This window comes from Idiotropiscis lumnitzeri, chromosome 2 (genome assembly GCF_059441095.1).
Source record: "Idiotropiscis lumnitzeri isolate Australia: NSW breed Sydney's pygmy pipehorse chromosome 2, RoL_Ilum_1.0, whole genome shotgun sequence".
Classification (NCBI taxonomy): domain Eukaryota; kingdom Metazoa; phylum Chordata; class Actinopteri; order Syngnathiformes; family Syngnathidae; genus Idiotropiscis; species Idiotropiscis lumnitzeri.
In genome coordinates, this window is record NC_142392.1 from 5561126 (window position 1) to 5588283 (window position 27158).

The following is a 27158-nucleotide window of genomic DNA, read 5'->3' on the forward strand; positions in this document are numbered from 1 at the left end:
TTAATGTTTAAATGTATGTTTTTGTACTTCAGAATTAGTTCAGATTTTTTTTTTGACATAACCAAGGCGAGTTGTTTTTTAATGATTATTTTAATTTGGGCAATTATGTACACTTATAAATGAGGTTTTCACATTGGACGTGGTCATTTTGAAAACGGGGGGAAGTGGGCTCGTGCGCGCGCGCGTGTTCTGTATGACGCTGCACTGCAATCCGATTACGCGCGCGCCAGAGTGCTCATAAAAGTTAGTGCGCGCACACCGGAGCTGTCAGACTGAGCCGAGACGCGGCACAACCAACCACCGGATTCCATCGTGACGCAACCTGCAACCGAGGAGACCACACATGCATCCAACCCCACTCGGGAACTGTTCCAAAAACCCGTAAAGGATTTCTCGAACCAGTGGGATATTTTTTTTTTCATTGAGGAGACTTCCATTTTGACGCTGGATGAGATGCCATCAGTGATGCGTTAAAGGACCAACCAGCAGAGCTGAGAAGAAGCCGTTGCACGCTTTTTACGCACGTCTCCGCATAGGCAACCCCTGGGGGATTGTTCGCAGCCCACCTGATGGTTTAAAGGCGTGTTAATGCGTGGGAAGGGAGTGGGACACTTCCAGGTGAGAGTGCATTCGTTCACTTTGCATTGCATTGCGCACTCGCCCACCGATACCGAATCAATACTGAAACAATAACCAGCAAAATGAGTGTTTAGCTGCCGAGCCACTAAATTATTCACTCATACCTGCAATTTATAAGTTGTGGGGAATTGACTTTCTCTCCCTCTCCTAGCAGAGGAAGCCAACAGCAGATTATTTATTTATGGCAAACCTCGCTCTCAAGTGTAGTTTGATTTGCATTGCAAGTGACAGGCTCACACTTGACTTACTTACTCGCAATGTAAAAGAATTATGCAGATGCAGCAGCAGCAGCAGCAGCAGCAGCAATCCACGGTGGACAAACACCAGACGAAATTAATAAAAGCATATTCGTTCCAGCACACCTACTATTTCTTTTGGTGTTTTGTGGGCGTGTCACACCGACGGCGGCTGTAAATGCCCCTCGCGTGCTCGCGCGGAAGTCCATTCATTTTAATGGTGATTTACCGATTTCACCTCCAGTCCAGTGTTCGCTCGCCTGTAGCAAATATGAGTCCTCTGATGATGAAATGTAGCGGCGGAGGCGCGCCAGACTGCTGCAGCTGCTAGACTTGCTGCCACACATATAATAGCCATGATAAATAACAAGAGGGAGCAAAATGAAAGAGAGAGAGAGAGAGAGAGAGAGAAAGAGAGAAAGAGAGGTGGCAATAGGGACAATATGTATGCTGGCAAATATAAAGCCGTTTGTTTTCTTGGCTATAAAAGTGCATCAAAAACCACCGGAATATTCATTAATAACTGCCCATTTGATTGCAACCTGTTGCCTTTTTTTTTTAAACAACAGAATAGCACCCACACATGACATCTGTGAGTGAGACTTCTCAATATTGCACTTTATAAAAAAAAAAAAAAAAATGACATTATCACTTGGAATTAAAAATAAAACAGCATTTCTTTTGTGTCATGGCACATCATTGGGCTGCTCCCTCTTTTGTCCCCGCCTGGGCCACATGGGGGCAGTATAAGACACACATTCGAAAGACTGAACTAATTATCACTATGCCACTAATATTAGTCGTTTGACACGGAGGATAAAGGATATATGACTGAAGCGAAAGCTGAGCTGCACTCTTAATTTTTCACAGAGTGACGAGAGCACAAGTGACTGACATTTTCCTGATACTAGCGTTAGCATGAAAGGCTAAATCTTTGTGCTTGCACTTCTACTTCCGGAAACTTCGACAGAGAGTGGCGATAAACGTCTGAAAAAGTCGACGGCTCATCTAAAAAAAAATGTGTAAACGGAGTCCCTCGTATCTCAAGGCACCACGGTCCGGTTTGGTGCTGGTGGTGCTTTGCAGTGAGAAAGCTTTCCACACACACACACCTCTAATTTCCACCCTGAATATGCAAGGCAATTTTTAATTGCAAATTTGTGGCCAGGTGTCCCAATATTTTGGCCCATTTTTTGAGTCCTATTCTCAGAGCACAACTGGCAGTCCTGGCAGGCTCCAATTAGCCGGAAGCGTTGTATTAGTCACAGCTCCTTCCCTGTGAATGATGAGGGCTCGAACGCTGCGGGCTCCGCGCCTCGGGTCACGTTGGTCCTCCTCCAGCTGGACGACACCAGCCAATGTCACCTTTTTTTTTTTGGCATGCCTTACGGACTGGTCGTCATGCTTCCTTCGCCATCGATACAGATGACGACGGCGCTTCGTGGCCTGTGAACAGCCGCGGCAAAGCAACGGTCTTTAGAATTTGCCCATTCTGAGCTGCGCTCGCTGGATATTTACACTTTTTTTGGGGCCAGTCTCTGCAAACACTCGAGATGGTTATGTGTGGAAAATGAAATTAGCAGTTCCTGGAATAGTGGCAACCAGCGGCGCTTTCAATCATCTTTCTTATTTTACGCTTGGTTTGCAACAGTGTTTCTAAATCAAGACCAGTCGAAGCATCCAAAGTCCCTCGGCAGCAAACGGGAATACACATAAACGATCCAACACGTCATTGAAGATAAAATGCGCTGTAAAACCGCATGACAAAAATCTGTTGGGACACGCAAAGTGGCGCCTCGGGATAGGAGTGACCAGTTTTTCAGTAAATGAGCCGTCGACGTCTGATTCGGAGCAATTCTTCAAAAATGAGTCTTGGCGTGACCGATTGAAGGTGACAGTCGAACGAAATTAAAAAAAAAATTGTGCATAATGAAAAATAAACAGTAAAGGAAAGTCTGTTTAGCTTAATGCTAACAAACAATGTAAAATGTCATAGACAGGCTAACGAAAAGCAACAGAGGCATAAATTCTTCATCCTCATTTTTTTTTTTTTCTCTAAGCTTTTTATAATTCCCAGCCTGTATCGTCAAAGATGTGCAGTAAACTACTCAATTTTATTCTTCCGCATTTTTTATAGTCGTTGCTAAGTGTCGGCACCCTCATCTCCAAGAACGACAGTAGAATTTCGCGGGCCTGATTGGCGCCCGCTGAGCGTGTGTTTGATCTTAAGTCGAAAGCGAGGTCTTCGTGGCCGCCGCCAATCCACGCTCATCCACATTCCGTTTGATCTGGAGCGCCTCGCGTTTCATTACGCGTAGCACCTAATTCACCGGCAGCCAAATAAACTTGCCGCCTCAAAAGAAACACGACAGGATGATTAGGGGATGGTGACAATTTCATTGCATTTTGGAGCCCTGGCTTTTTTTTTTTTTTTTTTTGCCCCTTTCAGGCCACCATACTCAAATCCGAAGAGCGAACTAACTTTAATCCAGTGCATCGCTACGACTGCGTCGAGTTTGCTCGACGGTCCCGCCGTGAATATGTTATGAGCGAACATGAAACGGTGCATTTCACCGAGTCGCTTCATACGTATTAGGACGATGAATATAAAAGGGAAGAGAAGGTGTGAGCTAAGCTAAGCAGCTGATGAATGTGCCCGCCCCAATGTTGTGCTCGCTCCGCACATCCAATTAAGGCTCACCGTGAGCTGCTATAAACGCCGTTACCAAGACGCGTGAGTGAGTTTTGACTCTTTACAATTCGTCTTCAGACTGCCTGAATCGAATTTGATTTGCTGCGTTACACCTTGCCTGTCTGTACCCGGCTGGAGAAGCACTTTGATGCACCGATGTGAGCACCCCCCCTACAAAGAATTCCTCGCTCATTAGAAGCCGATGATGAATATTTATTTGATTTATTTTCCCCGACTCTGAACGAAGCAACTTTTGAGCGCCTGGCTTGACAATGGTGATGTATGACGCTGGTTAAATATTAATTTAACTGTTTATGATGTGGAAAACGTACAGCTTGTGTGTGTTTGCCCCCCCCCCCCCCCGTCTCTGGAGCACTCGTGATCACGCCTCGCTGGGCGCGCTCAGCCCCCCCGCAGGCCATCGGGGCGAGGTCGGTAACCTAAAGACTTGATACTGGCCGCCTGTGGCTTCCAGTCTGACCACTCTTCCACTTATCGGGAAAATAAGCCATTTTAATTGCTTACACACAGAGCCCTATCAGGCCGTGTAGTGAGCGCGGAGATAAGGGTTACACCGACTCGGGCATTAGTCACAGGATGAGAGGACCGCAGAAAAACAGAGCTGCGGGGTCCCCAGAGGAGCAGGAGTCAGGAAATAGCCATAGCCATCCTATTAATTTCCAAGCCGAGCTGCGATCTAGTTTACCGTCAAGGCACGGGAGACGAGCTGTCGCACCCCTACGCCCCCCCCCCCTTCCCCCTCCTAAATTCAGCGACTCTTAATGATGTCTTCACAAGGTGACGTGCCAAGTGAAAGCGGAGTGTAACATGACGCAGGTTATTGAGTTGAAAATGACCCCGACGATCGTCGGAGAGGAAAAATGTGCTCGCTATTAATCCTGAATTCTAATTAATCCCGCCACGGGGAACGTGCCACGCTGACACCGAGGGAGAAATAATACGGCAAGGACACCCGACATCTTTTTTTTTTTTTTTTTTTTTTTACCCCTGATGACAAAAGATGAGTCATTGTGGCATAGTTTAGCAGTTAGCGGGACGACAAACACCGCAGATTTCATTTTCTCGTGACTAATGCATCTTAATGACAAAAAAAAATAAATCAGTGCAGAGCCAACTTGGTTCTGTCCAGTTTGGCCGCACGCTGGCATTTTAACATTATTTTAAGTCAACACGCGATATTGCCAGCGACTCCTCGCAAAGGTTTTCGGGGACGGCTGGATTATCTCACTGTGTATTGTTTTGACCCGCGCCCCCCGCATGAAGAGCTAGTGAGCACAGTGGCTGAGTAAATGTCAGCTCCACTCGGCTTCTAATGAGACCAGAGACTAAGAAGAGCGCTGACACCATCATAGGCTCGGCGCTGAGAGGCTCATTTACATTCTGCCAGCCGACAGCCGCAGTTATGAAGGGGAGATAGAGACGGGGGTGGGGGGGGGATAGGAGGGGGGTAGCACATTTGCTTTTGGCTAGCGGACGTTTTGTGTTTGGTTTTGTTAGACCCGCGCTGGTCAGAGCGGCGGCGTTGCGTACGGTTAAAGAGCGCGCTCGTTGATGTTCTCAGATGGGCAACGGACACAATTGTAAAAATAAATAAATAAATTAAAAAATAAATAAATAAATGTTAACCTTGATGGCTGTCAGATTAGTGAATTTCAACTACTTAGGTGCAGAGCATTTATTAAAAGTCTACACACCCCTGTTCAAATGCCAGGTTTTCGTGATATAAAAAATGGGGTAAAAAAATCTTTTTCAACCATAAACCGGTGCAAGAAAAAAAAAAATTGGTTGAAATGCTGAACCAATCACATGCAAACTGATATTTTTCAAACGCTCCGAGTCGGTGTTCAAATTTTATACCATAAATATTTAACATTAAAAAAAGGGGTGTGTAGACTTTCTTTTATTTTTGTTTTTATATATCCACTGAAGGCTCAACAATCAATTCTGGGATTGCTGTCGTGTCGCCCGGCGACCATTAGCTGACTGATGTGACTGCAGGGACGGGGGGCCATTGCTACCTTGGACTACTTTTGCAGCACTTGAGCGGAGGACTTGTTTGATGGCAGCGGCGAGCCCAAGATTTCATTTTCACTCTCTGTCAAGGACGCTTGGTAAAAATCACGCTCTCCGATAGTCGACTTGAACGAGTCGAAGGCCGAGGAAGCAATTACGCTGGCGAGCTCAAGGTGCAGGCGGCTAATTACAAAAAAAAAAAAAAAAAACTCGAGTGAAGAAACGGTCGCGTTGGACGGGCTATCCTCGATGTCAGTCATGCGTGTGAGTGTTGACGCCACGATTTTAAACACGCTCGGTTGACTTTTTAATATTGTCAGACTATTAGCTATTTCCTTCCTTATGTCGGACTGCTTGGCTATCAAACAACGGCGCTGTGTGAAAACCAAAGGGCACATTTCCTGAGCCTTATTAGGGGAGACTCGCCGCATTACGTCCAAACATTCCTTTCAGTGAGATAACTGTGAAACGCTACAAGAGCACAAGTCTCGTAAAAGTGCACATTGCACAGTAATAAGGCCTCATTTTGGAACGCAATCAGTTGCGGGCAAGCGGCCGAAACAGTTTGCATATAACATTGCGCTAATTGTACTGTTCAACTCGAAGGCTTATAAAAAGAGAGGGGGGGGAGGAGAAAAAAAAATAGACGGAATGAAGCCTACTTCAAACTTTATGTCTAATAGAGCTGAAAGTTTAAATTTCTGGAGCTTTCAACTTTTGTCCGAAAATTGGCCAGGAAGTTCAGCACTATATGAACTCGAGGCTGACAATTTTAAGTGGTTGCAGAAAGGTCCATGTTGAAATGTGCTGGTTAGTTTAGAGCGGTGTGGGAATCGCAGGGCAATTGTGATGGGGGGGGGGGGGGGGGGGGCAAACTGCGATTGACACGATGACAAATAGCAAAACCGTTGGATGGAATAAAACAATACTCACATGCATATATTCTTTATCCTCGGCAAAGAATGACTTGTATTAAAGTGACTTACTGAGCAGTTATGATCGATTTGTGTTTATTTGCTATACTGCCCCTAGTGGCCACTGGTGGGAGCAGCACAATGTCCATTGAAGTGAAGCAAAAATGAGGACAAAAAAAACTGTATGCTTTTATAATATTATAGCGCACTTCTTACTCCTAAAAATGTAAAAATGAAAAAAATTTTTTGTTGTTTTGGATCAATACCGTTTTTATTTATTGCAATTCCACCACTGGACTTTTTTTTTTTTTTTATTACCAAAATGGAGCTTTTTTTTATTTTTTTTAAACAAATTAACGCCAAGTGGCTCTAGTTGCGGTTGTCAAAATGAGTTTTGTACTTTGCAGAAGAACTAGACGGGAGAAAGAGCTCAAAACTCCTCTCAGTAACTATTAAGCCGGGGCCGGAGTTTTCAAGGACAGACATTTCACACCTGTTGATGTATTGTTGGCTTATGGAAGCTGATCCTGTTATCTACTTTGTGCAATGAGGCAGCAAAACCCCGCGCACGCTGGCTTCGACACACTTCCCTCCGTTTTGACTCAAAAGCCAACCAAGCAAGGTCTAAAGGTCACGGGGAAATGGAGCCTATCACGGCGTACAGCGGGAGAGCGAGACAGCGAGAGGCTCTTGTCTGCCTGGCACTTTTTAAACCCAGGACCGCTGATGCTGGCAGCTCAAGTGCTACCCACTTCCACATCCGCACCACCTAGGAGGCGCTTTTGTGTAACCTCCTATTTACGACAATGATTTAGCAGGCGGCTAAACCCCGGGGCTGGGGGGGGGATACGGGACCTTCAATGTCAACATTTCAAGGGACGCTGGGCTCGTAGTTTTAGCAAATCCGAGGAGTCATGTTTGCTGTGGCGCTTTTTAAGAGGGAACTCTGAGTGATAGTAATGAGCTCCAGGAGACAGCAGCGCGGCGCTCCGAGTCGGCATGCAACCCAATTATCCGCCGGCACCTGTCGAAATGGCCGCACGCGCGGTTCCAGCCCACCCCCGGCTCTCGACTGCACGTCCTCTGCTTCACTACAATGAGTGTCACTCCGACGCCATCTCTTCATCGCTCCACCCCATGCATGGATGTATATCTTCGGTAAAAGGCATCCTTAAGAAACATCAAACAGCACGCTGCTTTGAATTTGTTTGTTTTTCTTCTTGGGGCTGACTGGCTGGCCATTTTGTATCGACAAAAATAAGCGCACCAATATGCCAATTCTCGTATGATAACGTACGATGTCGCAGTCTTTCTAAAAAAAAAACGGCCATGAATGACTGCGGCAGATTGTATAAAATTCTCCCACCGTAACAAAAACGGCATTCGTCGTCATTGGATATGAGGGGGAATCGACTCGACAATCATGTCGGTTAAGTATACATTCGTAAATACTTTGTTCATTTTCAAACTGAGAGCATTCCTAAATGTAGCCACACGCAAAGCCAAGTTATATGCGATGTAATAAGCGACGTAAAAGGTAATGAAGTGTCTACTCATGCCTTGCAAATGCAATAAAATGGGAGCAGGCAATCCATTCTCAGACAGGGTAACGTCACAATATCACATGAGGTGCGATTAAATCCGAATATTGCATATAGGCCAAAAAGTTATAATAAGGTGATCCGTTAATACGGGCCAATAAAGTTAAACATCGCATCAGTCGCGGTTGAACAGAATTGGGACGAGTTATGAAAGATCCCGACGCCTTCCTCGTGCATCATTTTTGAGCACGCAGCATGTTATTATGCATTTAATTGGCATTTATACGCTGCTAATCTCAGCCGGAATCATCTGCAGCGGGAGTCTCCAATCAAGAAAGCACCCCCCCCCCCCCCCCCCCCCATCGCATTTATTGTCATATATTACATTTCCTGCACAAAAGGAGGACCGGGGCCAACGTGTTGTTAATCACTTCAATCCGCACGCTATCTGGTTCAGCCATCTTAGCCAGGCCTGCGGATCCATTAGCCCCGTCTCATTATTGGGGGAGCGCTGCCAGCCCATTAGTTCCGATATGCTCGGCTAGATTTCCATGTCCTTCCGTTTCAGCAACTTGGGCAGGAAAATGGGAAAAATTGGGGATTAATTCCAACTAATCCCGCATTTTTCTATTGGCTTTAATGACTTGTTCTGGCCTCTGACACCCTGAATGGTCATCAGCAGTCGGTTAAAGAAAAAAAAAAAAAAAATCTCACACACACATACTTGTCTTTGTAGCTGAAGGGGGACCACAATGAAGCGTTCCATTGCCCCCCTCCACACAAACACAACTGGCTTTAATTTCTCGCAATTCATCTGATGTTTTTGTCTTCGGACTAACCGGCCTTTTGATGGATTTTTTTTCACCCTCCCCTTCAGTTCCAAAGAAGCAGCAGTTCCTCTTCCGTACCTTTGACTGAACGCGGCCGCGGAAATACGGCCTCCGAGGCGGCTCGCCAAAACCCTCGCCCTCCCTCCCCACTTCAGTCACGCGGACTCCGGATGTGACCGCTGAGGCGGAGCAGCCTTTTCATAGCGCTAATGTCCGAAGCGGGCCCGAACGACCTCAATGAAAGCAATCTAATATCACAAATTAGCCTGTCACTTAGCCGGGATTATAACCCTCGTGGGGGCCACCGCCGCTGAAATAACTTGCGCCTTGTTGCTCAGTCATGTAAAACAGAGGAGAGGGATGCAATTGAATATTTAATCAAACAAAAGTGAATGTAATTAAAGCGATCCGCCTCTCTTGCTCAGCCTCTCGCTCCGGCCGCTTTGGCTCGGGAGGAGGGAAAACTGGCGTGATTGACGCAAGAGAGTGGAGATAAGAGGGCGGCAGGTGCGGGTGATTTGCGAGTCGCGTCGGCGGCGCTTGTCAGTCGTGACACTTGCTTGTATTGTGCAACGCAGACGCTCAAGGGTGTAAATACAACATTTGCACAAGGGGTGGAGAGCAGTTCCGAAGAACCAGCGGGGCTGAGTTATAGCCACTGGCTTTAAAAACTTCAGCGGGAACTTTCGCAGGCTAGTTTATCTTTACAAAGAAGTTCTGCGCTCTTCATAGCAGAGACCAGTTATCTTAGCATTCGCCGGAGATGCGCAGCTAGCCCAAAAGGTGCAGGATTGCGATTTTTTTTTGGGGGGGGGGGTGAAACTCGTCATTTGTTATGTCTGCAGAACACATCTCGGCTTCGATCTGATTCCTAATCAATTCCCGCGTCTGATTTAAGAAGAGAAAGTTGAAAGACCAATGAACAAGGCGTCTTCATCCATCACACGAGTGACATTTCAACCAACTTTCTGTGAACTTTTTTTTTTCCCATTGAGCAGTTTTTCCTTGAAGAGGCGCCGCGCACACGTTGACATTTCAACTTCCATTCTAAGCTCCTTAGCGACTCCTTTAATTACGTCTGCAACTTCGACTCACTGTTGGAAAATGTGCTCAGTGCAAAATCCAAGCGAGCCCTGAGCACATATATTAACTGATATCTTCAAATCATTACAAGTTTCACTCATAAAAAAAACTTTGCCGCGCTGTCAGGTGTGACACGAAACAGTAAATTGGCCCCTTTGCTTGATGTTGTTTTTGTTTTGTTTTTTTTGTTTTTTATGGGGGGGGGTGAAAGATGCCACTTGTCTGTACAGCGCATGCCTTAGATCAGTGTGCGTTTTTTACTCAGAGCCCAAAATATCCAGACAGGATGTCATCGTGGAGAAAGACTAAGAATTGAATGTCGCCGTCTCCAAACCATTTAGCGCTCATTTTTTTTTTTTTCTCGTCGATCCGCGGCACGTAGCGTACGTCCTTGTCAAACGGACCGGGCGGAAGGGCATCAAACCTTGGCATTTGCTGCTGATAATTGGCTAACAGAGATAGCATAGCTTACGAGCTAATTACGGAATGTCATAATTGCCTGTCAGCGTCTCTCCTGTTGTCGCCGCCGAACGGAGAGGTTTCATTGCAACGCCTTAAAATAGATTTCCCTCGTGCCCCAACGCCTCACGCTTCACCTTTTCTTCTCATCAACGCATGCGACAGCCGGCGCACTGCAACATCACCCCCCCCACGATCGCATGTTTGTCAACAATGAGATGGGAAAGTCTCAATTGTCTCAACATATTGCGAGTGTCCTTAAATTCGTCAGAGGGACAAAGTGACAGCAGTTTTTTTTTTTTTTTTTTTGCTGACAAAACACTGCTCTTTTGGACCTTGGTTGCAGCTGCGTGTCCTTCGCAGAAATGTCGATGACAAGTTGACAACAGTACATTTCGGTGTTGTGGTGAACAGACAGTGGCCTTCAAACGATTGCAAATGAATTCAGTGGCATTTTTTTTTTGTTCTTTGTGTCCATTAAAAAAAATAATAATAATAAAACAATCAGTGTCATAAGTTGCATTGCAAGTATGAGTCACGCAAAGGTGGAGTGGGCTCGACTGTTGCGGTTTGGACGGCGGGGGCGACCTCTCGGGCGGCGTCGCGCTGTTTTGTTACCGAAGGTCGCCCGGGTGGTTAAACTCTCGGGAAGGGCACGCAGCGCCGGTGTCAGTTGACAGCTTTGTCGGACCAAATGGGACCGCAATTAATTTTCCTTTCATATGCGACGCAGGCGGTGGCAGAGGATGGATAGGAGGGGGGGGGGGTAAGTGTTGCCTCGCGGCGAGAATGTTCCGAGGTTGTTTCAGTGGTCCCAAAACATCTATGATAGATTAACTTGGGAAAATAAAAAAACAGCAGCGCAACGGTTTCATCTTAAATAAAGAAACGGTTGTTACGATAAAAAATTATTCGCACACCTTTTCACCTATTAAATCATCCCTGAAAAAAATTCCTTAGCACCCGTTTTCACTCTGTTCCTGACAAGAAATTGGAAATCATAACATCACTTTGAGGAAATGAAGAAACATGCAGTTTTTTCTTTTTTTTTTTTGGGTGTCTACCAGTTGAAGTTAACCGAAGATAACCGACGCGCATTAAACACAGAAACCAAATGATCAAATATGATGAAAGTCTGCTAGCTTAATGCTAATTCAAAACATCAGCGTAACTCGCCCGGTTGATGAGGATGAAAATCTGGCAACGCCATCTACTGGTCTGGCGTGCATATTACAACGCTTTCTGTCCATTTGTTGATTCTTCCGTCACTTTATTAGGAGAGCAATAAAACATGTCAACCGGACCGTACAAAAAGCTCGACCTTGCAGCCCGCCCGTTCATTCATTTGCCGTGTGATGTATTGCGTCGGAGCACTGACATAAACAGTCATCCAGAGATAATCAGATACGAGCAGCAGATCGCAAGTGAAGGCCCGAGGAGTCAAGTGAGCCTCTCTTGAGTCGGCCCGCTCGCCTTCTCGCCGCCGTTGCCGAGCGTCGCTGCGGGCCGGTGTGTAATGATTTGATTAGCAAGCCATCAGAACAATGTGCTAAAGCGTTGCTCCTTTTATAGACTGGAGGTCACGCGTCAGAAAAGCGCCACGACAGCTGTCTCATCTGGCCATCGCAGCGAGTCGACACGGATTTCGCGGCATCGGGCTCGGCAGAGGCGGGTCGTTTGTCTGGAATGACGCGATATGGGGGGCGCGATAGAGCGCTTGCGTCCTCCGCTGTCAAATGGGAACATCTGTGTTTTGGCAAACGAGCCGTGTTTGTTCTCAGATGGAGCAATCGGCTCCCCGCAGCCGTCCGAGGTGACAGTCTCAGTCACGCTCCGAGTAAAGAGTGAGATAGAAGACGGAAGGGAAGGAGAGGGTTGGGGGGGGGGGGGGGGGTGTAAATCCCTGTGTCGAATCCGTCTGCGGGAAGCGAGAAGGGAAAGTCCGGCTTTTTCGGCTTGTGCACCCGCCCCGCAATCTCGGGGATACTGCGGATTACGGACTCGCCTTGCGCATTTTGAGCGTTTTGATCCCTCCCATTGAGAGTCGAAGGGAAAATTGAATCTTACACTTTTTAAAATGTTTACCGACTTGAGTCGAACGCGCGTGAGGGTTTACTCGGAAAGCTGATTTGCGAGCGAGATGTTTCGAGAAAGCGCGTCGCGCTCGGGGAGAAAATAGTGCAAGAAAGAAGGGAGACAAATGGAATTTGCACCCCGTCAACGATGACGCGGAGAGCAAATTTGAAAACAAACCGCCATCCACCAAAACGACTCAAACAGTTGCTGAGGTTGCTTGCATCGTGCGCAAACGTCTTTCCGGACGACCAAAGGCGGGAAAAGGAGTGAAATGGGCCAAGGTCAAAAGAGTCCGTTTCTGCCTAATGGGAAAACATCAGCGAAGGAAAATGTGTGACACAAATGGGACAACAACGAGGAACGAGGTCACGCCTCCCGATTGCGTTCTGTTGGTCCCGACCAAATAGCTTCAACTCACTTCAGTCTTTTTTTTTGTTTTGTTTTGGGTTTTTTTCACCGGGACGTTTTAGCTTCACCCCGCATGAATCGCATCACGTCTTTGTCATGTTGAAAGCAAATCCGCCATCTAGAAACAGAGCTAATCTGTGCCGAGAGGATAAAAAGTCCAATCGCCACATGAATCGGAGCACATAAATGTAGCGGCACGACAGAGGCAGCAGCAATAAAATAAAAAATAAATAAATAAATAAAACGGTATTATTCTCTATGGACGTGATGATTTGCATTTGAAAGTTCCCTACAGCGCAGTTCAACAACATAGTGCAAAGGGGGGGGGGGTGCTTCCGCTGGCACCAAGACGAATAAAACACTTATGATAATTACTCTTTTCATTGAATGTGTGCGAGTCATTTTCTCATTTGGTTGCCATTGTATTTTTGTCAGCCATCACACATTATGTGCAGGGCAGCTCATGTTTTTTTTTTTTTTTCTTGCATGCGCGATATGCTGTTTCATTGACAAATTGACAAAAATGCTTATTTAAATATGAGTTTTTTTTACTTTTGATCATACATATCTCAATGTCACTATCCTAACCCAACAACAAAGGGTTTGAGTAACTGACAAAATAACCATATATGCTTATTTATTTATTTATTTATTTATTTATTAAGAACAGAGGCCACTCTTGTTTTAAAATTGCCCTTTAAGGAAGGCACAAAACTGCAAAACAACAAACTAAGACCCAGTGTGAGTGCAACAACAAAAAAAAATGCCTGCCATCTAGTGGTGATTGGTGACATTACAACTTAAAACAATTACAGTTTTGGATTTCTTTCATTTTTTTTTCTTACATTATTTTTTCACCAAATAAAAAAAAAAAAAATCAATTACAACGCAACAAAAAAGGATTTTAACAAGACATTCCAAGGATGCCACTTTAATGCTCAATCGATATGGACAGCAGCTGAAGAATTACAGGCATGCGGTTACTGTACCGGCCGTAGTTTAGCGAGTTCATTTTTCAACGGCCTTGTCATGTTTACTATGTTCCGTTAGATCCGCCATTTAGCTCAAGGAGATCGGTGAGTCATCGAAACTCAAATTAATTTCAAAGTTGTGACGTAAACCCAAGGTTGTTCTTTCTTTTTTTTTAAATTTATTTATTTATTTACTTAATGGAATGGGTTGCATCTTGTTCTGTATGGCTTTCTTAAAGAACACCGATGTTTGCTGTTGTCTTTATGGCTACGGCAATACAAGCCGTATCACAAGGTCAACAACCTCCAAAGCGCCCGAAAAAAATCAGCTCAGATTGACGCCGCCGCCGCCGCCGCACCGATGACAACGCAACGCATTCAGGGACAATGGCAAGCCATTTGTAGAATTGCAGCCTCACTGTAGATAGCCCGCATCAAACGCCGCCGCCTGTACTTTGTCACCGATGACCCTTTTCTCACACGCGCTCTCATTGACCGAGCGCCATTACCAGGCTCCAAAACACCGGCCATAAATCTGGACACGTGAAGGTGAATGTCGGCAGCCAACCCGCTGCAACCGCCGCCACCGGTGGCCGATCCCAGGCTATTTGAGCAAACGGCGTTATTATGATCCCACTTAGCATAGCGCTTGAAGGCAAAGGTCTGCTCCGATAGCCGAGGCAGTGATGTGCACTGTCTTGAAAATGCCCCGAATTTTTGCCTTTCTGGCATGCCAAGAAAGCATGAAAGAGGAAGACCTTGAACAGAATCAATTTAGAGCAACAGGAAGGAAGGACTGCAGAAGTTTAATACTGTTGGGGTGAGGGAGAAGCGGTGATATATTTTTAATCTCGGGTGGGAAAATGAACCGCGGCCACAGTTTTTTTTTTTTTTTTTCGCCAACCGCTGCAAACTGTTTTTTGTGCCCGGACCCAGACAGCGCTTAAATGCATTGACCCATCCTCAAGCAAACTTCCTTTTTTTTTTTTTGTATCGGCATGTCCTAACGGCGGATATCAAGATGCTCCTTTTGGCTTTCTATTTTGACGCAGCGTCTGATGAAACGCGTCGAAAATCCGCTCGTCCAAAATAACTGTAATTAGCTATGCAAATAACACGAGAATCCCTCCGAGGTTCAGACAATCTATATGTCGATGAGCACGGCCAGATAAGAGGAAGGAGGCGGTAAGGAAGGCGTAAACGCAACTTGTAACTTTGCACGCTCGCACCATTCGATACGGAGCCTCTTCCAGTAATTACTGTGCTGTTGCTGCATCCCATTTTTAAAAATTTTTTTTTTGGGGTGTTTGAAACGTGATCGCTGTCTGTCAGAGATTACACACGCCGAGCCGGCTGATTTATGCGCGGCGGCCCAACTCGAACTCCGCAGTTACTTTGGCGAGTCGGATGAGGCTTGCAGCGAGCGTTTTGATGCGCGTACTTGAAGGAGTTGGTGTCTAATTTCAAACTAAAAAAAAAAGAAATATGCACTTTTTATATTTCAAAAGAATGTGTTTGATCTAAATTGCTGACTTGAAGCTAACATTCAATGCAAAACCCAGGTGACCGGCTCGCAAAAATTAGCTTAGCAGCCCAGAAGGAATTTACGTTTAAAAAAAAACAAATATTCACGCGCTGTACTCAACGCTTCTTACTAATCTGTGAAAAAAAGTTTTTTTTTAACTCAGCTGAGTAAAAAAAAAAAAAAAATGGATCTTTGACGCCTTTAGCCGTCAATGGCATTAAATGAGATAATTAAGTTCATCACTTTCCTCTTTCTATTTTCAGAAAGGTAAAGTTTCTACTTACTGCCCCCAAGAGGCCAAAGCAGGAATTTATTTATTAATAAAATTGTTTATGAATCGTGATTTCATTATCAATCTATTTAATCCTGTTTATCATTTTTTTTTTTTTTTTTTAAATCGCCCAAGTGTAATTTTGTATTCTAATTTTCCCTCAATACGAACACCAGTTTGTTTAGTTTTTTTCCCATCGCAGTGAGGGTCACTCGCCAGGTGTGCAGGCGCGAGTCGGCGACTGTAACCGATTTAACGCCGTGTTTTCCATTTGCCAGGATGAGTGAGCGACACGCGCAGGTTGCAAGCAAAGGGATTTTACTCGTCATGGTGCTCGCCATCAGCCTCTGGGACATGGCCGAGGCCTCGACAGGTGAGTAAGCAAGCAACCAACCTCAATGGCTTTATACTTCCTGAAAATTAAAATCCATCTCTCGTATTCGCGCAAATATACGAGCATAACGTAATGATGATGCTAAGTATTGTTTTGGTCGTCATATCCTGATGTGGTGGCTGTGAGCGTGTCCATTGTTAAGCAATTAAAAACACATCACGGCTGCACGCTATTACGCAGGGTGACTTTGCCCTTAATTATTAGAGAAGGCAAAGGGCATTTAAGAGGATTTTCAATCAGGCTTCACATATATTAGGATTAGACACAGCAGTGTGGCAAAATGGGTCCTCATGGCAAAGTAGTCTCTCCGAAAAAAAAAATGGCGTCCAATAGGAAGGAGTTTGGCTTCCAAAGCTTGTGCACGTCACGTAGCCGCGAATACAGCTTTCTATTCATGACGCATGCGTGAAGATTAGTCAATTATACATCAGAAGTGAGGAGCTCGAGTCACATGACTTTGATTTAGTTGCCATTTTTAGGACTTGTTTGACTGAAACGTAAGACGTATGACTTGGACTTGACGAAGTTATTTTTTTATTTTTTTTTTAAGACATGAGCCAGTTATGTGTTGGATAGTGTTGTTTTTTTTTTCCCATGTTTTCTGAAACCCCCCCCCAAAAAAATAAAAAAATAAATAAAGGACAGCGAAGCTACGTTAGCGTCACAATTGGGCTCGCCATTAGTTTGCCAAACTCTAAATTTGTGTCAGTTATGGGTGAAACGAAAAGACAATAAATGGTTTCGGAAGGATTACGAAGCGACGACAAAACTCGTCATTCCTTCCGATATTTATTTAGCATCCAGGACTAAACACAAACGATGACCGCTTTCATGCTCACAAGGTCGCACAGAAAAATGCTCTTCTGCGAGCTTGTTGAGATTCAAAGAAGTTTTGTGCTGCTTTTCACCAAAAAAAAAATAAAATAAAAGAAAACAAATTCGCCCCTTTAGTAATTTGAGCTAATTGCATTGAGCCCAACTCCACTCAATCCCCTTCCTCATTAAAAGTGTTGTCAAGGTTTGTAAACCCGGCGAGATCAATTACGGCAAGTTGGTAACACTACAAGTGGAGGCCAAGCCACATGTTTGATCACCCGGCCGCGCCATGTAATTGGTGGCGTACGGGCGTCGCTCCTGGTGGACAGGATGTCCATTTGCGAGCATGATAGATACGCACCTCGCTCGCCTTTGTCGGCCAATTAGGCGGCGGCGGGGATCTTTGATGTGCTCGCCTTTGACTGGCAGGGACGCGCACTCAAGGCGCTCATCATTTGAGCGGGAAGTGGATGCGAATAATCTCACATCCTATTTCTCTCTGATAAACCATCGCGGCCCGCTAATTTCCCCTGTGCGTTGTGTCTGTGGCTGTAAACCTGTTGTAATTCAGGGCATGAAACCAGCGCAGCGCCAATCCAAAACACGCCAAATTAATTTGTTCCCCGAGAAGAAAGAAAGAAATGAAGAATTCCGCCTCTCTGAGAAAAATAGGTCAGATCAGTTCAAAATCTTTGCATTTGTGCGTATTTATTCTACCGAGGGGGTTATGTTGCTGTGCTACGACAATTTCAACCGGATTTTGATCACATTACTACAAAAAAAAAAAAAAAATCTGTTGTTCCCATCAAAAATGATTGACACCCCAATCATTAATAAATATATGAATGTTCCCAAAATGATGTCAGCTCAAATTAAATTTACTCTTTTTTTTTTTTTTTTTTAACAATACAATCTCAAGCCCATAAATTGTTCAAAATGATACAAATAAAATTGTGGCACTATTGCCTCATTAGTCGTCAAAATAATAATGGGAATAAATTCCCATTTCCCACCTTGCCTTAATATCCATTTTGTCATTCCTAAAGGCATAGTAAAACCGAAGCAACACTTATCAATATTTGTTCGTTATTAGCATACATCTGCATGCATTTGTGAATTATTCATGAGATCCGCAAAGACAATTTCACCGCATGAGAGTTGTAAACGGCAACCAAATAGTGTTTATGTTTCCATTATCATTCCCATCGGTCCCGGTGAACAATGCAAAGTTGGCATCATTTTCAGTTTCCTCGCCCTCTCACCGGGGGATGCCGCCCGGTATTTTCAGCGCCGCTTTGCAAAAAAAATAAATAATAATAATAAATTCTTTTAAAAAAAAGAGAAAAAAATAAATAAATATATAAATCACATCACTTCTCAATGAAAGCAATTAAGGGATTAATTGAGGCAACATCTTCGTTGGCGGTGAGTATCAGGTTCACACTGGTACTTGTCGGGATGCGAGAAGAGAAAAGAGACGCTGGGTGAAGAATGAGTCACAGTGACTTTGAATTTCACTGTGACGCGACTTAAAGCTGAGGGATCGTTCGCCGAGACTTCTAAATAAGAACGCTTAAACGAGGTCGAGGAGAAACCCGATTCGCCGCGTTGGGAATGAATGCGTTACAATTTTGCCTGCGGTGTTGCGCTCCGACATAATGATGTCATTACGTAAAAATTCAAAACGATTCTTTGTCACGAGGCGTTTTTTTGTTGTTGTTTTTTTTCCCCCCACGCTCGCAGAAAATTGGCCCTGACGTCAAACTGGAAACTTGTTGCAGGTGGTCTTCCCAAAGTTGCAAAATGCTTATTCACGCTCTGCCCCCAGGCGTGAAAGACAAAACGCACCCGGTGCAAGTCAAGCGGCTTAAATGTTTGCTCGACAAGTGTTGCCAGAATCTCTCTAAAGGACGCGCTTCACGCTGAGAGGCTGCGCTGTCCTCCATTGGACACGGGAGCTCTTCTTGGATGCCCACTCAGCTTTTCTGCGCCAACAGATGCACAAGAAAGCATCTCAGTCTGGTGTCTGAATGTATTTTTGAAAGACGAGTTTGGAAGCCAGTGTGGCAGAGGCTCCCCCGATGCCTCAAAGTTTGTTGAAACCGACTGAAAGGCAGACGCAAATTCAGCGACGGTCTTGAAGAAATGCAAATGCAAGAGTGCCCCCACACTTGTGTATGTGCTGCAAAAAATTATTTCTTCTAAGAAAGTCGACATAAAGGTTTCAGTCTCTTTCTGACGACGAGACGTTTAACTAGCGCTGCAAGGCTATGCTAAATTAGCGAACATTATCAACATGCCGTTATCGCGTCAACTTTTCGCCAATACCTCAAAGATTCGCTTGTGATGTACAAATTTGGTCACATTTTGCGTCATTGTTTGACGGAAATAAGCGTAGAATATTTTGTAAAGGCTTTTATATGAATTGATTGTTCATTTACATTAATTTTAGCATTAGCCATTTAGTAAATGCGGCATTGATTAGTATAATACAGATTAATTTATTGCTACATGAAAAAAAAAATTTGAATATTAAAAATAATTGGAAAAAAATATCGAATATTAAATCGGAAAATTCGGGGGGAAATTTATGAACTCACCGAAGAATAAATAATAAACTCCTGAGCAGCATCCATGCAGGCTAGTTTTTATTAAATTGTACCTCACATCAGTCTGAAAAGTGTTTGTCTTGTCTACTAAAAGGGGTAAAAAGAAAAACTAAAAATTCCCCAGACAGTACGTAAATCGGCGAATACATTGAGACGAGATCGTCATTATTTCATTTTAGCGTATAAAGAGTTTCAAAAAAGCTGAGGAAACAACGATGACCGTAAAAGCGAACGCTCGAACGTTCCATTGGAACGCGCAGACAATTAGGATGGCGTTGAGATTCTTCAGTTTATCGTGGAGGAAGTCTCTTCAGAAGGACGCCTCATAAAAATGTCACAAGCAGTTAATAGAGGAAGGAGCCGTTGAGGCTCTAAATAATTCAGACATTGGAGCGTGATCTGGAAATTGGCTCCGAGTTCTGCAGCGCTGCATTTTCGCCGTTCGCGGATCGGACTGCTCCTTGGGCGGAATTGGTTCTGTTCTGCGGTTGCTGACTGGAGCAACCCCCCCCCCCCCCCAAATTTTTTTTAAAAAAAAAGGAAAAAAATATATTTGCACAACAAGCTACTCAAGTCATCACTATAATGGAGAAATTGACATTTTTCTCAATTTACACATTTGTCATCTCTTCTTATTATCAATGAAACGAGATGTTGCCATGGCGACAATCAAGCTCCGCATTCCCCAAATAAAAAAAAAAATATATATATATTTTGGATGACTTCATTTAAGATCGATTGCCTTTATTAGCATTCCGCGGCTTTCAAAGGCACAGATTAACCGCTCGACTTCTCCGCTAAAGTCCCGGCAATCTGTCAGGCGGATGAAAGATGCGCAAGTATTACGGGAATTAGAGATGGTGGCAATATTTATGGGATGACGCTTACAAGAAAATCGGGCCTTGTACAAGAGGGGAGTCCTTAAAAGAAAATGGGCTGTCGCCTTTTGTGAGTATTAGCGCTGAGCGAGATGAAAGAGGTGTTGTAAAGGCCCAAGAGAGATGCTCCCGTGGGACTCCATCCAAGGCCACGAGTGGAGGGTAATAACTTACTACACAGCCAAGGATTAAACACTGATTGTTCTTCTTTTTTTTTTTTTCCTTCCGCACTCTCTCTCTCTCTCTCTCCATGTCATCTCTCCAGCAGCGCAGCATGTTCCCACGGGCACCTGCGAGGTGGTCGCCTTGCATCGCTGCTGCAACAAGAACAAAATCGAGGAGCGCTCGCAAACGGTCAAGTGCTCCTGTTTTCCGGGCCAAGTGGCCGGCACCACCAGAGCCGCCCCCTCCTGTGTCGACGGTACCATTTGTCACACTATAGCCCACTTCTGTTGCGCTGTTGAGTTCAGATCCATAATCACAACGACGGCAGCTAGCGACGCTTTTCGGTAGTTGAATCCAGTCACGGAATTATGACCTCACTCACGGATATGGAAGTCATAACGTGCGTTATTTGACAGTGAAGGAGTAAAACATGATAGTATGCGCAGGTTCTGTCCACTTGGAGTCCCCTCCACGCATTCCACTGTCGTATCTGTGACTATGGCTTAAAAAGGCGGTGAGTGACGTGGGTGCCAGAGATGAATAGAGAGTAGAGGTTGGCTGTTTGTTTTACAATACGATGGCAGCCTTTGTTAAATTACATAACATTGATATATTAGCAGCATTAAGTCCAAATTAATTTATTTTTTGGTCATTTTTTCATTATTTGTTGCAGGTCTAGTTATTTCCAAATAGAAGAAACTACTTTTTTTTTTTTTTTTATCATCACTCAGTATTGGAGCAAAGATACTAGAAACCGCAGTGAAAAAAAAAAAAGAAAAACTTAAAGAACCGACTATACTATATCAGCTTTAATGGTTTCCTTTAATGACGACTGTTTCTCTTCCCATGCTAATGTGTCCGACCTCAAGCTCAGCACAAGCGGCGAGTGACTTCGCTTTGGTCGAGCTTTCGTTCTAAACTCTGGATCCAATTGTGTTTGACCTATTCCTTGACATTTTAGTATTGACATTTTCTGCAAATTAGAGCTGTGAGACACCGGCCTCCGTTTAGCGCTCGGCGGGTGTTCTCAGCAAAAGTGACCAGCACTTAACCTTTTAATTATTCCTTTTTTCTCCAAGCCGGAATGACTTTTTTAACCGCGCTCTACGCGAGACAGCCTCCTCCTGATAAATCGTCGCACGGGCCTCCGTCTGAGAGGACGGATTTGAATAACGCTTCAAAAATGTTGACGAAATCGTTCCCTCGCTCGCATATCGGACGCATTCCAAAGCGCATGAGCTGTGTTTCTAATTCCAAAGGGGACAAACGCACACTTGCGAACAAACATTTTCCACCGCTCATTACACAACGCGCATCTCGTTAATGAATGAGTTCAAGGTCGAAGCCGTTGATGGGCTGCTCGAACGGCCGCAATGAAAACAAATGAACAAACAAACGCACTTCCAGATGTTTTCCGCCATCACAGTCACATCATTAACCCAAACACATGCAATGGACTCTTTGTAGTTAGCAATTGACAAGGAACCTTGCTGCCTCTTTTAATGGCCATCCGCCCGCCATTGACCCTGTGTACATTTTCCACCGCAGTGCTGCGACATGAGCTGTAAAGTGCGCGTGACTCAAATTGATTTCAGTATCATTTTGGCGCAATTTACTCGACGGAGGCGATGGTGTTCCGCGCAGATTATAGCAACCATCATCCTCTGCTGATGCTAAATGAAAGGGGATGTGTAATATAGATAATGGCCTTTGGTAATAGGCCACCCCCGCCGCACAAATTGGACATCAAAATGTCGCAGTATGAAAAAGTTGGGCTAATTGAAAACTTGAAATTTGTGAGAGTCCAGGGTGTAGCCCTAAAAAAAACGGAATTCAACTCTCCGTGTCTTGCAGCCTCCATAGTGGAGCAGAAGTGGTGGTGTCAGATGCACCCGTGCCTTGACGGCGAGGAATGCAAAGTCCTTCCTGATTTGAAGGGCTGGAGCTGCGCTACAGGGAACAAAATCAAAACCACAAAGGTAAGATTTTTGCGGCGCCAAACACGTCTGTTTTAACGGGAATTAACTTGTTGGATGTGACCTTACGCGCTTCGGGCCAAAGTCAACAAGCTTCTCTTGTGTTTCTCCGGGCCACGTCGGGTTGAAAACGAGCTAATGTTTGCAGTCGGGCCTCCCGGGAGGGGGGGGGGGGGGTGTCTTCGGATCAATGGCCTGCCATGTCTCCTTCGCACTTTCAAGACACTTTGATCACCCGAACTGGCCAATTACTCGCTCCAATTACCTGCTTATAACGTTGTAACACGACGCCCGTATCCTTCAGTGTGTTATGACGAGCCATAGACTTTGCTTCTGCCTCTCTCCGTGTACTTAATTATTTAAAGTGTCCACACCACACCTGCCTGGAGCTGGCAGCCTGGAGCCTGGGGCTATTGATTCAGGGACTTGTCGGGACCTCAAAACGGGTTATATATTTATTTGACTTTTTTTGTCACAGAGAATGCAGAAATAAGGTTTGGATTTTCTACCGTGCTGATGATAAATATGTTTTCTTTTTTTTTTAAACATGGATGATGGGGAAGATTTCTGCGGATAGGGACCAACTTTGGTAACATCACATGCTTCTCCCAGGGACTCCAGGTGAGACATTTTGGCTAATTGACGCCCGAGTAATATTTATAATGACACTTCACGGTTTCATTAAAAAAAAAAAAAAAAAAGGTGTCAGCATAGTAAGTGAGAAGGCAACCTGCTTATCAGCATTTCCTCCTAAGTTAACGTTGAATCATTAATTTAAAAATAAAGTTGTTCAATTACGAAACACTTGAATTCATAGTCCTTTAAGCGTTCACTATGACAAGTTTACAAAATTCTACAAAAAAAAAAGTGTGGCACAAACAGTGAGCCATAAATCTGTCATAAATCCGTCAGAAGGTCATAAATCAGATCAAAACGAAATCTGAATATGCGGACTGCATCTCAACACAGTCAAAATAAATACATTTAATTCTCATCCAGCACCATCTTTTAACCTCTCAGACCTGTGCAAGCAGAACCGTTGTGCAAAAAAAAACTGTGCTCGTGCATATTTAAATTGCTCACATCATCCAGTAAGTGTTTACAGGCACAATGCGGGGAGAGTTGAGTTTGCGCTTCGGCAGCTTTCCGTTTCCTGCTGATATTCCAGGTGTATTGTGGCCTAATAATCCTGCCTGCAGCTTTAAACCAACCTTATTATCATAAACCCAGTTGGTGTTGTCGACAACTCAACGGCATAAACACATGCGGAGCACCTGCTGTGTTAAATCTTGCAGCCAGCCCCACTTCAGAAAAAGTGCGGAAAATAATCCTTTCCGCGTTAAATTAGCACCTGTCAGACACCAATTAAGACAGTGCGACACCCCGCAAAGTGATTTTCTCTCGGTATTTTTAGTATCTTTTTTTTTTTTTTTTTTTTAAACAATCATTTGCACTCTGCCGGAAGAGACGCAGCGCACAGGCACGACTAAAGATTAGCATCTCAGCCCCTTTATCTTCATTAGTCGGGAATTACTCTCAAATTAGCGCCACATGCATCACAGACAGTTTAAATGTCTTGGTAGAATCAACATTTAAAGCTCACTGGCCAGCTTGATGCGGCAACAACCTACTTGTACTTTCTAGCCATGGATCTGCTCTGTGTGGGCCCCGATGCAAGCGGATTGTTATTCAAGGTAATCTGAGCATGTTGCTTGGGATAGCAGGATCTTTTATCAAGCATTTACATTCCTGTCAAGTTTTACATGACTCAACAGTCTTTTAGCAGTTTTTCCCCCCAAATAAACTGTTTTGTTAAAACATATTTATGAATTTTTTTGTTAATTCCGGCATCTCAATAATGAGTTCATTTATACAATGAAAATAAAATGAGCATGCACTTACATAAGGAGGAGTTTTAAAAATGCAAAATTTTTTTTTTTTTTAAATACAAATAGCGCAGTAAATAATTTTACACATATTTAACATTTCCTTTGATCAAATAATTCTGTTTGATGAGATATTATTATTATTTAATTATTAAATATAATTTCTATGTTTTATATATCATCTCATGACGTAACTGGTTAATTTATTCATTAAAAATAAATGTTAAATATATTGGTAAAATTAGGCAGACCTTTTATATACATTTGATAATTTAGTTGTGAAGAAAATGCGCAAGTGCAATGTTGGTCATCCCTAATAAATTGAACGATGGCTTTCCCGAGTCAGCCAATTGTTGGAGGCAGCTGACAGGAGGCTCGAATCGACGGAGGGAGCCGTCCCAAAAGGTTGCTCGGCACGCTCCCCCTCTCCCGGATTGTTCTTTTCCAGCGAGAGCAAAGGAGCTGCCAGTCAGCCGACTCAGACGGCCTGACAGGCAATTTAATCTGCAAAACTTCAAGTCGGTCGTGCACGCGTTCAACTCAGCAGCATCTTTATCCGAAGCGCGGGAAACATTCCCACCTTAGAAACAGGGGTCGTTAAGTTCACCCCTGCTGATGCTGCTGATCCTCTTTGGATGGCTCTGAATTCAAAGCCAAAGCACAAAGGCAAAATGAGAATTCCAATCGGGTGGCTGTTTGTTTCAACCTTCTCGGCACACGCGATGCTCGCGACTCGCTTTAGCGCGCGTGAAAAAGTCAACTGGAAGAATATTAAATGTCCTCAAGAGTTAAATCATGTGAATTTACTACCGCTTTGCCAACATTTTTGTCAGTAATTGTGGGCTGAGGTCTTACGACTTCTTCTTGGATGTTCTTTTAGAAAAAAGTTGAATCTTAACTCCGCTTCGCTCCGCTTGTTCTTCATCTCTGCTCACTCGGTAAACTTTCTGCAAGGTCAGGCGTTTGTGATCCCTTTGGAGATTTATATCTATATATATATATTTTTTTTTATTTTTTTTGTCAGTTCTGGCATTTTCTTCAAATATATCTCGCAAATTAAAGGAGATTTTACGCATGTCTGGATTTATTTATGAAGTGGATCCGTTCAATCTGTTGAATTTAAAAGAGGTTACGATTAAAATCATTTTGTGTTTCTAAAACTCCTCACTATTTTCCAGAGGGGAAAAAAAAGCCATCGGAACCAATTAGTAATTTGCCTGAATTGGAAGTAGCAACCGAACAAAGTCAAATTTTCCAAGAGGGCGTCAAAGTCAAAGTTGAAAAATAATATTCCTGTGAAGAAGACTTTAATGATGCTGATGTGCCATTTTTGTCCCAATCATGTTTTTTTTTTAAGTAGCTACAGCTTGCGAACCTCATATTGAGAAGCCAAATGGGAGATGATCATTTCTGTGGACATTTTGTCTTCACTTGCCGAAATTATTCAACTTTAACACTACGCCATGCTTCCCATCACAGGTGAATGAAAGGAGAAGAGGCTGATGCAAAGAACATTTTCTGTAAATAGACGGCAGTGAATCCTTGGAAAAGTCAAAGCCTCACGAACTGCATTGGACATCCAATGAGAGGAGTGGATTTCAAGAAGAGGACTCGCTTGAAAGAAGCCTTAGCAGACGACCGGATTTGCTCTCTTATGCCGTACTGCTTGTAGTGGATTACAATGGTGAACTTTGCCTAAATGTTCAATTCTAGAGTCATACGTCCTTTTTTCCAGGTTTTGTTTCTTCAGCCGGACGACAGCGAGCATCGTCGCCGACCGACAAAGTAGTGTGATGAAAAATGATGTGCCGTAGCTGAGTAGCAGATATTCATTCGGGATTACTTCCAACAAAGTACGCAACCGCTCCGCGGTGTGTCTCGGCCTCAAATGTTCGATGTCATTATGCGACATGTTTCCTTTCGACATTTTAAAGTAACTTTGCCGAGGGAATTCGCCGCAGTCGCAGCTAGAAAAAAAAGACGTTTTCCCGTTATTTGTCGTTGGGAAATCGATTTTTCTGGCAGCTTCTGGGGGTTTTTTTTCTTCTCCGCCCTAAATCAGATCGCTTGGGCGTCAAGACTAACTATTGAGACATTAAAAAAAAACATTTAAGTGACTGTTTTCAACCCAAATACGACATTGTCTGAGTAAGTGATGACATCAGTAATAAACTATGGTTGTGTCATATCACGATTTGTGTTTTGGAGTACCGACATGTCATTCCGTGAAAAGCACGAGTGAAACATTAGAAAATTAATAAATTAGAAAGCAACTCTCCGGTATGCAAAACCTAAAAAAAAAAAAAAATCTTTTCACAAGCTTTAAAACTGACACACTAAAAACTAGAAATGTTGATTAAATGTCCCAAAAAATAAAAAAATAAAATGGAACGCTACAAGCCTGTTTCCGTCCAACATTCCGACGCTATGTGCTGTGTGGACCGGAGCGTCGGGCTAGCGTGTTTATTTTAGAGCGCCTCGTTGTCAAATATTTTCCTGACTCACACACGTCGTGTAGAATTAGGAATGGAAAACGATACGACGTGAAGTAAAATTCATTTTTCCAGATTGTAGCGGTCGTATTATTTGACAATTGAGTCAGCACAGTGTTTGAGAACGGGGACAACGGCTTGATTTTTCACGCTTTTAAAGCCTCATTTCCTATACTTGGCTTTTATTTTTTTTTTTCATGAATTTACAAAAACGTTTATTTTCACTTTACAGGGACTTGAAAGTCACTTTCACCCCCACCTCC

The 27158-nt window shown here is 43.9% G+C and overlaps 1 protein-coding gene across 2 annotated transcripts; it reads left to right on the forward strand.

Annotated features, from left to right (window-relative positions):
* Positions 1-241: 241 nt before the first annotated feature.
* LOC148341436 (chemokine-like protein TAFA-2) lies at positions 242-26594 on the forward strand. 2 transcript variants are annotated; one of them, XM_088288998.1, is made up of 6 exons: positions 242-618; positions 15958-16052; positions 20645-20797; positions 22396-22520; positions 23081-23138; positions 25883-26594. In XM_088288998.1, the coding sequence occupies exons 2-5, from the start codon at positions 15959-15961 to the stop codon at positions 23108-23110; spliced, it is 402 nt and encodes a 133-aa protein (XP_088145124.1). In that variant the 5' UTR covers positions 242-618; position 15958; the 3' UTR covers positions 23111-23138; positions 25883-26594. The 2 variants fall into 2 exon arrangements, with proteins under 2 accessions (XP_088145124.1, XP_088145123.1); XM_088288997.1 differs by having other exon boundaries at positions 247-618; positions 20642-20797.
* Positions 26595-27158: the final 564 nt, after the last annotated feature.

Bases quoted from the DNA above. Each gene is read 5' to 3' on its own strand.
- LOC148341436 (XM_088288997.1), top strand. From the start codon at position 15,959: ATGAGTGAGCGACACGCGCAGGTTGCAAGCAAAGGGATTTTACTCGTC. The intron at 20,798-22,395 runs GTACCATTTGTC...CGTGTCTTGCAG, and splicing joins CGCCCCCTCCTGTGTCGACG to CCTCCATAGTGGAGCAGAAG. The intron at 22,521-23,080 runs GTAAGATTTTTG...ATGATGGGGAAG, and splicing joins ACAAAATCAAAACCACAAAG to ATTTCTGCGGATAGGGACCA.